General features: G+C 39.8%; 1 protein-coding gene across 3 annotated transcripts in view; it reads right to left on the reverse strand.

The window, feature by feature from the left end:
- Window positions 1–16,474, reverse strand: part of GLI3 (GLI family zinc finger 3) — a 204,610-nt gene that overhangs the window by 51,593 nt on the left and 136,543 nt on the right. For all 3 annotated transcript variants that reach the window (XM_059849817.1, XM_059849833.1, XM_059849824.1), the window contains exons 6-7: window positions 13,504–13,650; window positions 5,861–6,062 (exon numbers count right to left, since the gene is read on the reverse strand). In XM_059849817.1, coding sequence (XP_059705800.1) covers window positions 5,861–6,062; window positions 13,504–13,650 — 349 coding nt within the window. The remainder of the gene's footprint in view (window positions 1–5,860; window positions 6,063–13,503; window positions 13,651–16,474) is intronic.

A 16,474-nucleotide genomic window follows, 5' to 3' on the forward strand; every position in this document is an offset into this window, starting at 1 on the left:
AAAAAATCATGGTGCATTTAAATTGCTGCTCCTCTCCTGGAATATTATTGCATGTAGTAGAAGGAGACTTACATAGAGTATCAGCAGAAAAAAGAATGCAAGAACTCTAAGGAGCAGACTGAAAACAACATCAGAAAGGAGATGAATAAGAGGAGACATAATAAGAATATATAAAATATTGAATAAAGAAGGAAGATTGAGAACATGAGGGCTTCCTGTCTTATAACTGAGACATTCTGTTCAATTCAAAAAATGGATAATTTAAACCTGATAAAAGGATACTCTTTCCTTTTTTTTTTTTTTTAATAGAGTGTATAATTATACTGTTGGGCTCTCTGCTAAAGATACTTTCACTTTTTCTCTGTTGATAACTTTATACTTCATTTGGATATCTAACTCTATTTTTATTTTTCTCTTTATTTTCTCTTTGTGTTTGCTAAGGAAAACTGGAAAAATTATTACCTAGTCACTCATCTCTAGATACAACACACTGACTCATTATACAACAATCATTCTATACAAGGAGCTTTTATGAGATGAGGAAATAAGTGAGAATCCAATGCCTGCTTGCAGAAACACAACTCTTGTCTTCCTCACTGATGTTAATCCATTGCTGTCTAAGCTCACTCTACAAACCTGGCTATCCCTTTCTAGTGCTCTTTGTGAAAGCATCCTTGCCACCACTCCCTGATGCTTCAGATCAAGCCAGAGCAAAGTGACAGGAGCCAGAGCAGCCAGGGTCTGGTTGTAATTAACCACACTATGTTAATTGTTCTGATGCTATCAGGGAAGCAGGACAGCATATGGGGGAAAAAAGAAAGTGCTACTGTGTTTTCTCGGTTTGTTTCAAGGAGATCCCAAAGGGCTCTTGGGCTCACATGAAACTGAATTTTCACAGCTTATGAGATGGCTAAGTTATATTCAGAGTTATATCTGCCTAGACCCAAAGAAAGTCTCTTGTAGTTGGTGGAATTACTGACTTAAACACCTTGAATCTGACAGGGAATTCAGATCACTTTCTGAAAACTGACTTTGTAATTTTGGTATCACAGCATTGCCGAGGGACTAGAGGTTCTAAATTTCAAATCTTATAGAACATGAAGTTTCAGCCTCCTGTGTTTATTAAAGACCAGTTAACCTTTTGTAAAGGTTTTGAATCAGTACTCTTAATATCATGGGAAGTGATTACCCCCTCTATACTCACTCTAAACCATGCTGTCTCTCAAAAAGAAGTGCTACTGAAGTGCAAAGTCTGATCACAGGTAGCAGATATAATATTAAGTATGTCTTGACAAAGGATTAATAGCAGGGGTGCTGCACTGCAGGACTGAGGCAGGTAACCAAATGAGTAAATGTCAAATGAAGGATTATCCTCATTTGATGCTACTTCACACATCTCCTTTCTGCATAATCTCTCCCAGCTGAGACCTAAACCAGGTGTTTTCAAATGCACAAAGTAGAAGCTCTACCTGGTGTGCAAAAGGAGATCCACTATTAGCTGTCAGCAGGAGTGTCATCTCCTTTTCAAGTACTCAGCCAGTAGTCAGGGCACAGCGCTACACTGCCAGCTGACAATGGCAAAGCACCCGCCAGGCTGAGCTCTCTCTGGATTGTGCTGAACTACTAGTATTTATTATTCAATCTACAGTAGTACCCATGTCAAAGACCAGAGCCCTTATGTGCTTGGCTTAGTACAAACAGAGACCAAAATGTGGCTCTTTTCACCTGATTTCATCCTCAGCGTCCCACAGTGCTCATATAGAGGCTCCAATGCTGAAAAGCTGTGTGAAGCACAGGATGTAATCTTTCAGCCTCTTTTTTTAGCCAATGCAAAGACCAGTGAGGTCCTGGAGACATTTTCTAAACACAAGTAGTACCTTTACAAAAACGGGTGTGAAAGAGCATTGAACCCACAAAATTAAACATACCAGAAGTAAACCTGCCCAAATCTTTCTGTGCTGACTCATCAGCTTTTAGTTATGTGACAGCACACCCCTTTTCCCCTCTGCAGGATTCTTAATTCATTCAGTCCACAAGACACATAGTAGCCTTCAGAGAGAGGCCCTCTAGTACTTTTCTTCTCTGTGCCCAGAGTAATGCCCATAGGCGTTCCTTCTCTTGTATTTAAACCATCAGTGAATAAATAATTACTGACACCCTCCTGAGCTTCTCCACTGTGCTCATCACTGTATAATCTAATTGCTTCACAAAACATTAATGCTTTCAACCTCCCTCTGAGGTGAAGGGGTAGGATTCATTTTGAACAGGAACATGAATCAAAGAAAGATGGAAGCAAAAAGTGCCACTCATTGGGGTTGCCCAATTTCAGGCAAGAAGATCTGGGCTAGTTAACATGACGCAGTACACAAAATGTTCAAAACAGCTGTCAGCATCTTCAAGTCATGGCTGCGAGCAATTTGACTCCTCTGCAAAATTAAGAGTGGTAGGCTGGGACTCCAGAAGACAAACTGAGCCTAGTGGTCACTCCTGACTAGCTCAGTTTGCCCAGCAACAGTCTGGAATTGTGTTGCAAGAGCACAGTCTGCCCTACAGGCAGCAAACAACCAGGTACGAGGCTCCCTCCTCTTGTAGGCTGTCTGGGACAGGTGAGGCAGTGTCCTGTGGCTCTCACTGATCCACAGAGGCTGCTCAGAAGACAGGGGCCCTATAAACACTGTGCAACCCTGAAGTTAAAGATGGTATCAGAGCACCATCACAAGGGGGCAGTACCTTCATTCTCTGAATGAACGGCTTCTGCGTGCTTTATTCTGCAGCCTTTCCTCTCTCCTGCTGCAAGCCCATGCTGTCTTATAGAAAGGCATTTTGTGCCAACTTGCTTAGCCTGTACAGTTTCTGGGCTGACTCCTGTCTCCTCTAAAGACTGCTTTCTGTTTCACAAAACTGTTATGGCTGGACAGACAGCTGAGCCTCCACAGGCTTCCCAAGGAAGGCACCAGAGCTGCAGCTGCAGGGAAAGGTCCTCCTTCCTATCTGTGGGTCCTGGACAGGAACACGCTGAGTGCTCAGTTTATTTAACACATGCTAATAGAAACCTCTTAAGGACTTATCACTTGGCTAAATGGGACAATTTCTCATGAGCTGCAAATATCACATCTATATCATCTAGGCAACATTCCTGGCAAAGTTCAGCTTCCCAGAAAAAAAGGCAATAGTTCTTCTAGTTTGTACAGAAAAATCTCTTATTCCCTAACTTCATTTGGATAAATTAATAACCTTGCTGTTGTCTTTTGGAAATATTCAGCATTAGATAGAAATTTACCATGAAAAATGCTACAAGAGTAAACTATTTGGACTAAGTTAAAAAAGATAGGAAACAACATCAAGAAGTAGAAGGACTATGTAAAGTATAGTTAATGCTAATAATACTATTGAAAGTAGAAACCCTTCCTGTCTTGCAATTCCATCTAGTGCCTTGCTGAATTGTACCATTTTCTTGCAGCAACTCAGATGATATTAACCTGTAAGTTTCCAGAAGCTGGGATTTAAACCAGGAAATATTTTTTTTCTAGACTTTGGTCACGGTTGCTGACAGGATTTTAAATGGGATGAACCTATGGTTTTATTCAATACAACAGTTCTTGTGCTGAATGCATTATTTGCAAGACAGTGAATATTAAATTAGGTTTTACTGACAGTCCTGTTGGCATTTAGTCTTGGAATTTATTAAGGCAATGAAATGTGGTTAGGGTTTAATACCTTATATCACTGTTTATTTTGGTTTATATACACAGGTTCACACAGGAGAAGTTAAAGGGCACCAACAGAGGCGAGCTGCAAAGCAGGAAGAAGAACTCTCCCTTTCCTTCCTTTCAACTGAGAATAATGGAAGTGTACATTTCCAGCTTTGCATGATGAATGGATATTCTCATATCAAAATGAAAAAAAAATCTTTATTCAAAATCATGTGAAATTTTGTATTATGCATTCCTGGGAAGTATGACCAGGAAGGGCTAAAAGCTTTGGTCAACCACAGGTTGAGTCACACAAGCATTGCTTTCTTCAGTGACACCAGTTCACAAGACTCACTGTGAACACTCCCCACCATCCTAACTCAATCTTTGCCCACAGTTCCCTCCAGTTCCACATCTGTTTTCAACAAAACTATTCACCTGACTCCAGCTTTGCTTTGGAAGAGTAAAAGGAGAGAAGACTAACTCCACTGTAGAGACTATGCCAACTTTCAGGCGCTATTTGCTTTACCAAAGCTACAAGCTACAGGAAAGGAGTTTAGTTATTCAGTGCCATCCCATCTCAATGACAGTGCAGATAGCACACCTTCACACAGTTCCATGTATCTGACATATGTGGTCCAACTGCTGCCAGCCATTGGCATAAATCACATCCCTCACTGAGGAGCTTCATAACTGGGATCATGGATCCGTTGACTGCCAAGCTGTATTGAGAGCAATACCTGTACCTGTGAAATACCACACAGCTACTCAAAGACATCAGAGCTACAAAGCATGACAATTTAAAAGTGCTTATAAAGAAAAACACAGCACTTATACTAATACCAATATTTGCAGTGCTGTCACTCTCAGAGTTTGTCAGGCTCATGGTTTCTAACATGCCAGCTGTGTGCCTCATCTTCTACAGGAGTGAAAACCCCCATAGCCCATTTTTGAAGCTGTAAATGTGTCATTTTTGCCACAGAGGCATTTCACAGATTTCATAGAATATTCTGAGTTGGATGGGACCCATGAGGCTCATAAAATCTGACTTTTTAAGTGAATGGTCCATACAGGGGGTCAAACCCATGACTTTGGTAGTGCTTTGAGCCTTGCCTAAAATGGGTGCCCCATCTCAAGAAACTGCTGTAGGGACTCGCTCCTTTGCTTCATTGCAAATTGAAGGTGGAAGCTGCTGCTAAGCCAGGGCCCAGAAGCACTCTTTGAAGGTTATAAATGCAAGCCCAACATTTTCTGACACTTTGGAGAGGTGTGGTATTTTTTTTTTAGAATACCAAATGAGCTTTTCTCAGTTAACATATAGCCATGCCATGAATACAAAAATGTTCTGCAGTTGTATCTCCATTTTTCCTGGTGCAGTTCTTGATTTTTCTTCCACTCCGTTTTTTCTTTTTACATTATCCTTTTAGTTCCCTCTCCTTTGTGCCCTATTTGCTTCCCTTTTCTGCACAACTTCTGTCCATCTCTTCATTTGCTACTCTGCTATTCATTTGCTACTCTGCTACTCCGCCTCCATAACAACCATTCCTGACTGGCTTTTTGCACACACAAGTGAAGCAGGCAAGTGAAAATCATGGCATTTCTGATGACAGTACTTCCTTGGTACCAAAAAAAAAAAAAAAAAAAAAAGAAATTAACCAGAGAATGTCAAATCTTTCAAGACATGAAAACATGAAAAAAAAAAAAAATTGAATACCCAAAAGTTACAGCCAAACATTTGGATTGAACAGTACCATATTTTTCTTCTTTACTTTCTGATGATTGTAATGTAGGAACATTTCACTGTCCATCATATCTATGGGCAGAAGAACCCAAGTGACTTAAGTCACAAACCTATTCTAGAGTTTCTTCTCTGAAAACGGATTACAGGACACACAATCACACTCTGTTCCTGCTGGTCAGACAAAATATTACCTGCAGTGGGCAATAATAGGCCAAAAAGTTCCTTGTTATTACCTTTTTGAGCAGGAAAAAAATATTGTATACTTTAAATTAAGCTCCGATGAACATACATTATAGAAAGTGCAAAATGCACATATTCACAAAACGCCCCACACAAATTACTTAAAGATGTGAGTATATGTTCACATTTGCATATGTGTGACACATAAATGAGAATATACAAATCAGGTAGCAAATGCAATTCTTACCTTATTGCACTTGCAGATAAGTGGCCATAAGAACCACTGGCTGACGAACTGCTACGAGAATTATTGAGAATGGTGACCAAGGAGTTAGGAGAGGTCCGTATCATGGTCTGAAGGTCAAAGCTGTGATCAGACAGGGGGGATATGGACAACGTGCGCTTCCGGCTCGGTCTAGCCGACAACCTTGGACTCGGGAACCTGGCACCTGGTATGGAAACACAAATAAGTATCCACCAAGACTTCATCAGATTTATTTGTTATCAGTGATGGGTAGAGAGAGACACCAGCACACTGTGACAAGCCTGCTCTCTTCATTTGTGATCTACTGGCCACGATTGAGGAAAATTAGGAAGAAAAATCTTTCTTCCTATGGCTTACCTCAAGGGAGCTCTGTTTATTAATGTGCAAACAAAATGATAAATGGCTAAACAAAAGGAAAAGACTTTTATGAGTTATCCCTCTCATTTCTGGTGATTTATGAATCTGATGGCTTCTTAGACATTCACATCATTAATTCAACCATGAGCAATGAGACAGTGGTTCAGATCTGGGATACCAGCAAGCCCAAACCCACAACACTTTCCTACATACAGCCAAACCTACACATGTCAAATAGAGAACAGAAATGAAGAGGCAGCTTTCCCTTTGTTGACTGTAATTCTGCAGGTGGATATTTCATGCAAAACTAAAAATCAGGACTAAACCAAACACTAAAAGGGCCAGCTCTATCAGCAGAATTCAGATTGACATTCAGAGCATTAAAATGAGAAACAGCAGGCTTTATTTAAATTTGTCCAAGATCCCACAATATTCTTTTGTTGGGGTGTATAGGGGTCTACAACTGCTAAATTTCTTTAAAACTGGGGATTAGACTTTTCAAAGCAGCAAAGTGAAGGCAAACATACAGATAGCACCTAAATAAATACACATTACATTTCTAAATTTTATGTCCTGTTCTGAAAATCTCTACCTCTTCTGATCTCTTTTACCATGTCATCCCAACTCTCTGCAGTCCTGACAGAAGATATATCATCTTAAATTTATTCCGTTTATTTAATTATTTTCTATCTTGGTTGAAAGTCAGGAGAGAATTTGCTTCCCCACTGCACACTGAACAATTTCCTTTAACAGTACTGCTGCTTCTACCTTTTTAATCCCTTTAACCTGTAGTAAAGGACTGAATCCTAATGATAATGACAGCCAGGGTCATGCAGGTCTTGGGTTTGATGCCTACTTTACAGCTGCCTCTCCTAGAGTCCCTGACATTCTCTGTAACTTGCTAATAATTCACAGTTGGCCACAAGCATCCAGTATAGGACTGACTTTCTTGACATCTCTGTGTCCAGGATCTTTTTTTTGCAGGGTATTTAAGGTTACATGTCTAACAAAAACCAGGAGAAGAGGCCAAATTACTCTAATTAGACTCATCTCAAGATCAGAGCTAGATAGACTATATTAGTATGCTTTCTTACCCACCTGAGTGAGTTTCTCTTCTTTTGTGCATACCAGCCAAGATTTTAATACACTATCAGGGCTGCCATGTTATTGCTGTTGTGACTGTGTGATCAGATCTCCATTTATAATCCTTATCCTCTTTGACATCTGGGTAATACAGAGTTTTGTTCCTTCCTGCTCTGTCTCCAGAAAAAGCCTTAGCCCATACAGCTCCAGTCTCTCAAAGAATATTCAAGCTCTTGATTCATCATTGAAAATTTAGCTATAGCCATTTATTAATTTGTAAAACCTACCACATACTATTTTTTGAAATCTGTTCTATCTCCTTTTTAGGAGCTTGCTATTGTACTGTGTCTGATATTTTATTAGTGCTGTTCATCATGTCTTTCAAAGGCAGAGATATTTTACTTGTGCTAAAGTAAGAAACAACAATGATCAGCAGCTATAAGAAACCACAATATATCTAACAAAGACATACAACATACATATCGTGGTAAAACAAAAATAGTAGTAATTTGCACTTGCATCTTTAATCCACAATTTTTCTCTGCTGACTGTTCAGCTGGAATGAATTAAAACAATGCCTCTGAAGTTAGTGCTTGTAATGTAATTTAGCCCAGATGAGGATACAATTCAAGTGCTTTATCATGGTTTTACAAGGGCATAGCTAAGTACAGACATTATACTCCCTGCAGTGCCCTGCACACTCTCAAAAACTGCTATGACTTCCCACCTCCTCACCCATTCTGGACTGAACCAGTCTCCTTTACCCCTTGTCTAAGTCATGCTATGGTCCTTGCATGTCTGCCCACTGCTTGCTACACCTTCCCATTGCCTGCCAGCTGCTGCCAGGGCATCCCTGTGTCCACTCTGGATGCACCAGATCTGTGGCCAGGGATGGAGATGGACACTCCTTACAGCTGTCAGGGGCAGTGCCAGGGCTTGAGCCACACATACAGTAGTCTCAGGCTTCCTCTGTTCCTCCAGGCAGCACCTGTTTTAGGCCCCATCTAGCTCTGGGAATTCAGCAGCCCCCTCCATCTACCTGGGACAGTAACAATCTCCTAAGGGATATTTTGCAGGATCCTGCAAAAAGGGAACATTTCTGCTTAGCCAGGTAAGAGCTCCACCGAATTTGACCACAGGAGACAGAGATTCAATTCAAGGGGGGCCACGACTTCTAAAACTGAAACTGCAATTGAATGGAATTACTGTTTTGACCTATCTTCATGGTTTAATTAGGTCTCACTTGCCTTAAAAGTCTTAAGCATGAGCTGGCCACTCATTACAGGACAATAACATTAATTTCTTAGTATGCTACTATAAAAAGGAATAGGTCACAATTTGTCAGTGCCTCTGAATACTAAACCAAACTGTCCAGCCTTGCCCAGCTTTTATTTCAAAAACAAACACTTCAATATTTATTTAGCAATTTGAGACGTTCATCTGCTCACAGTGCTCTCCCACTAAAGTATTGCATTCCCTACTCAATAATGCTTTAAAATCAGAAAATGAAGGAGCACCAATTCACTAAAAATCCATTTACCTCTGTGGAAGGGCTGATAAAAGAACATCAGCTTTGGCAAAACACAAAAATGGAAGATGACAGTGAAGATTTGCTTAAAAATGTCACCCTTTTGGAGTAGACATTATAGAAATAAAAAGTCAGTAGTAGACAGTAAAGACTTGAGTGTGCCAACAAAAAATCCAGCAGGTGTCAGAAGAAAAGATCTTATTCTGAGGTGGAGATCAATTCTAAAATAACAGATATCTATCTTCATCATAAATTTCAAAAATGGAATATGCCATCCAGCAAATTTGCCCATGAATTTGATTTCTGAGTTGAAGTTTTTAGCATTGCTTAATCATTTATAAGGCAATCTTCAGACATGTATCATTTATTCCATCCCTTTAAATCAAACTTCATCAAACCTTTTTTATTCCCTTCCTTTAAATCAAACTTCTTTGAAGATGTCTCAGGCACTAGTTTTTATTGAAGGCTGTGAACATGGTAAATTTAGGGGGGGTGGGTTTAAAGTCAAACCTTTTTTCTTTCTTTCTTTTCCTTCTGCCTTCTGTTTACAGATGTGTAAAAACTTTGTTTTCACTTTAATAAAGTTTATAATAAATTTTGTCTTAGTTTTCAAAATGATAAAACTGTCATCAGGATGAGAGAAGAAGGAATGGCTTTGATACTACACCCTCATTCTCCAACTGTGCTTTGACCAACAGAAACCAAATCCAGTCCAAAGCTTCTCACTCTGGCTTAACTCTCTGGGCTAGTGTTTTGGTCTGGCTGAGATCATGTTCAATTTTTTCCCACTGCAGTCCTCACAGTGCTGTGCTTTGCACTGGTAGCTGGAAAGAAGTTTTGGCTGCTGCTGAGCAGTGTTGGCACAGCACTGTCTGCCAACATTCTTCCCATTAGCAGGCTGGAAGTGGGCAAGATCCTGGGAGGGGACACAAGCAGGCCTGCTGACCCAAACTGACCCAAGGGATATTCCACACCATATGATGTCAGCTCAGACATAAAGGCTGAGAAAAGGAGGGGGTAAGGGAGCACTCATTAATTACAATGTTTGCCTTCCAGAGCAACCCCTCTGTGTGCTGGAGTCCTGCTTCCCAGGAAGTAGATGGACATTGCTTGCTGGTGGGAAGTAGGGAATAAAAATTTTTGTTTTCTCTTTGCTTCTGCACATGCAGTCTTTCACTTTTGCCTGAGTAAACTGCCTTATCTCAACCTACAATGTTGTTTTCCATCTATTTTTCTCTCCCACGTCCAGCTGAGAAGAGGGACTGATAGAGCAGGTTGGGGGGCATCTGGCCTCCAGCCAAGGTCAATGCACCACAGCTGCCCAAACTCTTTAGGTCAGCTGGGTCAGAGTCTCTAATGCCAAAAGGAGTAGGTCATTATCAAATACCTTTAAAAGAGAGAAACCTCCTGTTCTGAGTGAGGATATTCATTATTTGGAAACCTCAGGGAACATGCTTGTGTTCCACTGAACCTCATTTAGGAGAGCAGAACATATTCCCCAAGTGAAAAATGCACATATCAACCCAAAGACAGTGATTTTTAAAATTGCTATAGTGCTTAAAGACAGTTTTGGCACTCAACATCTTTACAGCCACAACAAGGAATTTCAGTTGCTGCTGCTGTGGTGATGTCAATAACTTCCACATCTACTCCGCCCCATTTTTGATGCTACACTTAAAGGTAACAGAAAATCTGACTTTTTTAGAACAAGCAAGAAGATGGCAAGGCTTGTTAAGGGTCTCTGGCCACCAAAACAGAAGAAAAGCTTTATAGCAGCAGAGAAAATTTTCGTCCAGTTTTCATGCCACTCAAGACAAGAGGAAGAAGAATTACAATTAAGTATGCATAATACTGGTTTTATTCTTCTGCAATGTATTAGACAGTTCATGGACAGTGAAGTTCAGAGCTTCAAGAAGTCTACTGCTCCTTGGGTAAGATTTAACCTCTGATTAACAATTCTCCCAGTCTTATAATCCCCATTTGAAATCAGTTTTCCAGCACCACACAGCAAAACAGAGGACCCCAAACTGCATATACTGTATGTAACACACTTTGGAAGTCAGTGTATGCTGGTGTTGGAATTATTATTTGCACTACAGGAGGGGATAGATTCCACATTTGTGTGCTAGATGCTGTATAAGCGCACTATTAGGAGACAGACTTGCTTCACAAAAGAAGAACAATGTCTTGCTTGTATCTATTTGGTTGCTGTGTGGGATAAATGAGCAGCAGCCTTTCAGTCAGTTGAGTCAACTTCTGCTCAGAATTTGATAGTGAGAAATAGATAATGAGGGAAACTACTCATGTGTCTTCTGCTTCCTTTGACAAGACTGGGCAAAGGCAAAAGACTACTTTTAAGATCACCATACAAATCTTTAAGAAGAAAGATCCAAACAAATGGCACTGCTTCCCATTGATTGCTGTACTTTGTTATTAAATGCATACATGGGCATTCTTATTGGGGATTTTTATAGAGTCTTAATAACAGCTTCCTGCTAATTGTTTTGTTCTTGTTTCTAATCTAAAAATCTGACAAAGAAGAAAGGGGTTTTCTTTAGCATGATGAATGATAGGACATTCAGATTCCTACTTAATGACAATTAATTTACTGTATACCCATGCAAGTTAAGATACTTTTAATTAGTTTTTACAAAGTAAAAGGGTAACTTCATACTCTATTTAGATAAAAGCAGCTACTGCCTGACTAAACACATTCTCATCAAATACAGAAGGTGAGCTGAGTGACCTTACTAGGATTCACTCTTATTTTAATTCTCTATTTACTGTTTAAAAATAACCCATTTGCATAATAGTGCAGTTTTTGTCTGTAACTCTGAAAAAATGCCTAATTGAAAAGTTGCTGGTATAATTAATCTCAAATGTGTGATCTTAATTTTTAAAAACAAACACAAAACAAAGTGTGCATTTCAAATGTATCCTAGCTAGAGCTGGTGAACACAAATATCCTTATTAAGGATAGTGTTTAGGTACCTTTTATGAATGGGATGAAATTATGAGCAAAGGTCAAAACATTTCCTGTTAAGTAAGAAGTGGTAACATTCAGACACACTCTCTCTCAGTAGGAACCAAACCCCTTGAAAATTTAGAATATCCCTGCTCATTGCAAGTGAAGTATGAGTAGATGACCTTTAAAGTTCCCTTACAACCCAAACTATTCTAGGATTCTATGATCCTTTTCAAGGAAGACGTGCCCATTCATGTAAGCTGGGGATTTGTCCTTGCAGCTGGAACACAGCAGCAAATTTACATCACCTGAAGCACGTGTAACAGCATACCCATTCTACAAGGTATTATTAGCAGGCATTCAGTGCTTTAGCAGTGTGCCTCATCTCTCCCTATCTCTCTCAGAATCCAAATCAGGAAGTATCATATTCTTAAGCTTTCAAGTACCAAGTCTGCACATTAATTTCTGGTTTAAGTCCAGACTACTTGTGTGAGTTCACTGTGTTTCTGCAGCGTGCTTAAGGTATGTTACTGTAAATTCTTTATGCATGCTACCGGTGCAGTGAGACTGATAATAGAAAATTAAATTTAAAAATCCTTCATTAGCAAGGAAACAGAATAAAAAAAAAAATCTTTCCTGCTCAGTTTCACATCTGTCTTGCCTGACTCTTATAAAAATTATTGGTCAGTCAAGTACTTCACACTCCCTGGCATGTGTTCTGCAGGGCTAGCTATAAATACTCCTATATTCCTATGCACTCCAGAGGTAAACCTTCCAACACCCACGCTCCTTGAGATCACCAACTATGGTGTGCAGCCAACAGCAGGAAGAAGAAATAGCATGTAAACAAAAAGTTTAAAATTCTACAGGAAAATAAGATTGTCTAACACTATTGTATTGGTCTGTACTACCAAGCAGAAGTCAACATCACCACCTTTTCTTGTCACCATTTTTTATTGCCCTCATCAGAAAGAAGAGAGTACATCCTGTAAAGCATGTAAGCATCTATGACTTGAGGGGAATGCTCTGCATAATCCCTTCTGGTTGATCAAAAGAAGCAGTAGCAAGCAGTTTGCAATGGGGTCCTCTCTTTTCCTCCTTCAACAAAGAAGCAGAGACAGATTAGAGGACTGAAAGGTACTGAGTGGATAAAAAGGCTCTTAAAATTATGGAAATGTTATGGAAAACTAAGTCAGGATACTTAAGAATTCAGCAAACTGCTTCACTTTACAAGTGGTCACTGGTCTGTTGGTCTATGATACACAACTTCTAAGTGCAGCTAGCACTCTCTGAAAGGTGCAGGGCATGCTGTCCTAACAGAAAAGCAGATGTAAACTTTCTGTTAACAGAGAGCTCATTAGGGAAATACTCAGCCTGACTATGAAAGTGAATTACTGATTGCAAATAGAAAAGGACATTTTCAAAAGCACTCAAGCCCTGCTAGAAATAAAATTTATAACCTGTTTTCAGGAGCAGTCCCACTCCTCTTCCTACCTTCTTTCAAAGTTTACTCTTAGGCTTGACATAACCCTTGTGCCTTTGGCAATCAATTCTCTGGCCCTCCGGCTCCATGAGGAGGTTTATGTCGACTCCCACTTCTCTACCAGCACGGAGGCCTTTTGGGTCAGACTATGAACAACCCACATGGCTCCCTTTGTAGGACCGTCTATATCTCTAGAAAATACCACTCACTATCCATGGCATGGAGATACTCCATATGAAGAGCCCCGGCTCCCGCAGTGGCAGCTGAAGGAATGATGTCTGCGTACGGGCTGCGCTGGCCTGCCAACAGAGCCATCTGATGGTAATATTCAGCTGGACTGACGCCAGCGTGTGGAGCTAAAAAAAAACAACATAAAAGTACCGTTAATGACGTAAGATAAACAAGAAGGAAAGTTTTATCACATTGCCGGTTTCTCTGGCCATGAAAACAGCTTGTTTATTTTTTAAGGTAATGCAATGTCTGCACTCTGCCACCACCGGTCTATATATTTCAACCAATGGTACTGTAAAGACACCATGCAAAAAAAAAGAGCAAGACCTAAAATATTAATGAGCTTGGTGATCTCATATTTTTGTATTTATTATTAAGTGACTCAAAAAGTGACAGGCTGACAGCAATGGAAACTAGTATGATTTATTTAGTGACATAAAAAAGCAGGAAAACCTTCCTAGCATTTTATTCACATTTACCTCATCCCTGGCTCAAAGGAATCCGTCTCTAAGGTAACAGGACGGCTGAACTTCCATAAGCATTCAAGTATCTGGAGTCTCTGCTTAGGGGACTAGAAAATTCTCTCTCACTACGTCCCTCTCTGTGTCTATGCTTAGGAGAAAACAGGGATAAAGCATGATTCCAGGACAAATAATAGCTGTCCATGAACAACACAGGGTCAGTTTTTTAGGAGGACAGACTGAAGTCAATAAATGTGACCATCCCATCCTTCAAAGTTCATGTATAAATATACTTGACACACAAGCCTATTTGCAGACTGAACCACAGAATGAATAGACTCTACATCCCATCAGTGAGGTTATCCTGATGCAGTCCTCTGATAATGACTTGTATTAGCTGTTCTGTCATTTAAAAATAACATGAGCACTTCCTGTTCCCCTCCAATTTTCAAGCAGTTGTCAACTAATGGGAAACCCTGGACAAATACAAAAAATTGACATCACTTTAAGATCATCTCCTCTCAGCAGGCTTCAGATGCTATTGAAGGTAGAGGGTTAATTGATGAGTTTGTGTAAGACATACTCATAAAATAAGGTGGGCTCCCTCTCCTTGATCCTGACCCTGACCTGCCATGAAACTTGAGGTTAGCCAGAGCCCTTCTCCCTGGTCTCTCCCTTTCCCACTTGCAAAACAGTTTACACTCTGGTCACCACAAGATGGTATGCAAGGTTCCTTAGGTTAACGGGCTGCGCCCCAAGCTGGTACACCAGATTATTTTTATATTCTTTCATCTCATTCAATGAGATTTTTCTTTAATCTCAGCAGCTGAATCTTGAATGAAAACAAAATGTTGGGCTGGAATTCTTTGAATATTGTTACCTACACAGAGCTAAAGATAATTTATATTTTCATTAGAAAATCAAATCCTAAATGCAAACCCTAAAAACAAAGAATCAAGATTTACACTTTCAGTTCTTTTGAACATAAACAAGGCATTGGAATTGGGAGAAAAGTTAATTCAGCAACAGATTGCTGAAGTGTATAGTCTGCCTTTATTACTACCAAATAAAAAGAAAGAATGTGCTTTTGATGATGTTAAACATAACATATAAGAAAGGCTGATGAAAAATAGATGTATGTCAAACAGAAATAGGAATGGCACAAAAATGAGCTGAGATAAAATAAAGGTTGTTGATATTTTTTCAAAATTACAAGTTGATTTTACAATTAAATACAATCTTTCATCTTTCTGTGAAATGGTAAATAAATTATTCAGACCAAATTTTAAAAGATGGGTAACTCACACTGAATCACTGATTTTAAAGTTTTACAGTAGTAGGCAACCATGGTATATTTCCAGACAGACTGAAAATACTTCCTGAGGTTTCTGACATAAGTGTCTGGGTTAACTAACAGTCACATTGGCTACAAACTTTAAAATTAACTGCTGCAAAAAAAACAGTGAACACATAATTACTAAATGTTCCATATGCCAAGAAATGTTCTGGTGCTCTTAAAAGATTATTCCTTACTACCTCCCTCAAACATAAAAAATTAGCCTACTAAATGATGTATTGCATGAAGGGCAAATGAAGGGTAAATGGGAAGACCCGCAGCCCTGAATTTTTTGGTGTTTATTCCCAGGCAGCTTCAGCTTTGTTCCCCTTTTTTGTATAAATGGAGGCATTTGCCTCTCCACAGTAGGCACAGCTGAGCTCCATTTGAGCACTTTCCTCTACACACACCAACAACTCCATCCTTACCCCTGCTCCAAATCCTCTGAGAAGTCCTCAGCTACCCCTGACCCACCAAATCTGCTGGCTAAGGAGAAGTGACAAGAGTTACGTTCCAGATTGTTTTGGCTCCTGGCCATCCCCAGATCTGTGAGTTGACAGACTGAGCCCAATAGGACACTGATCTAATTATCTAACTGTCCTAAAGCAATTAGCCAGCAACAGAAATCTCACTATGGCTTTCAGAAGAGCAATAACAACTTCCACGTATTCATAATCCAAATGCTTTATCTCTTAAGCCATGGTGTCCTCTGTGTTATTACTACATTATGTGCATGTACCCCTTTAAACCACAGGAGTGTTTCATTTGCATTCTAGAAGTGCTCAAGCCATGATTCAGACTCTCTGATCCCAGGAACCCACATCTGAAAAAAAGGCATTTTATTGTACACCTGATTGATCATACAACAGACTATGGATTCCAGGGAACAAACTTGCAGCTTTTCAACAGCATGCTGTTTGATTGAGAAATCTTCAATGCCTCAATCAAGTTACTGTATTTTCATTGGATGCTGCCAACACCAGGGCTGTGGCAACTGATCAAAGATGAGCTGTGAGCCTACAGGAAGTGTGAAGTAACATGTATTTGCTTAAAACCTGAAGAGAGATGCTTACGCTAGTCAATTTAGCATCTACTTATGAGAGATTAAGGCTGTATACACAGTCACCAATCCAAACTCAGGGAATGAGCATT

This window comes from Haemorhous mexicanus, chromosome 1, assembly GCF_027477595.1.
Source record: "Haemorhous mexicanus isolate bHaeMex1 chromosome 1, bHaeMex1.pri, whole genome shotgun sequence".
In the NCBI taxonomy this organism is placed as follows: domain Eukaryota; kingdom Metazoa; phylum Chordata; class Aves; order Passeriformes; family Fringillidae; genus Haemorhous; species Haemorhous mexicanus.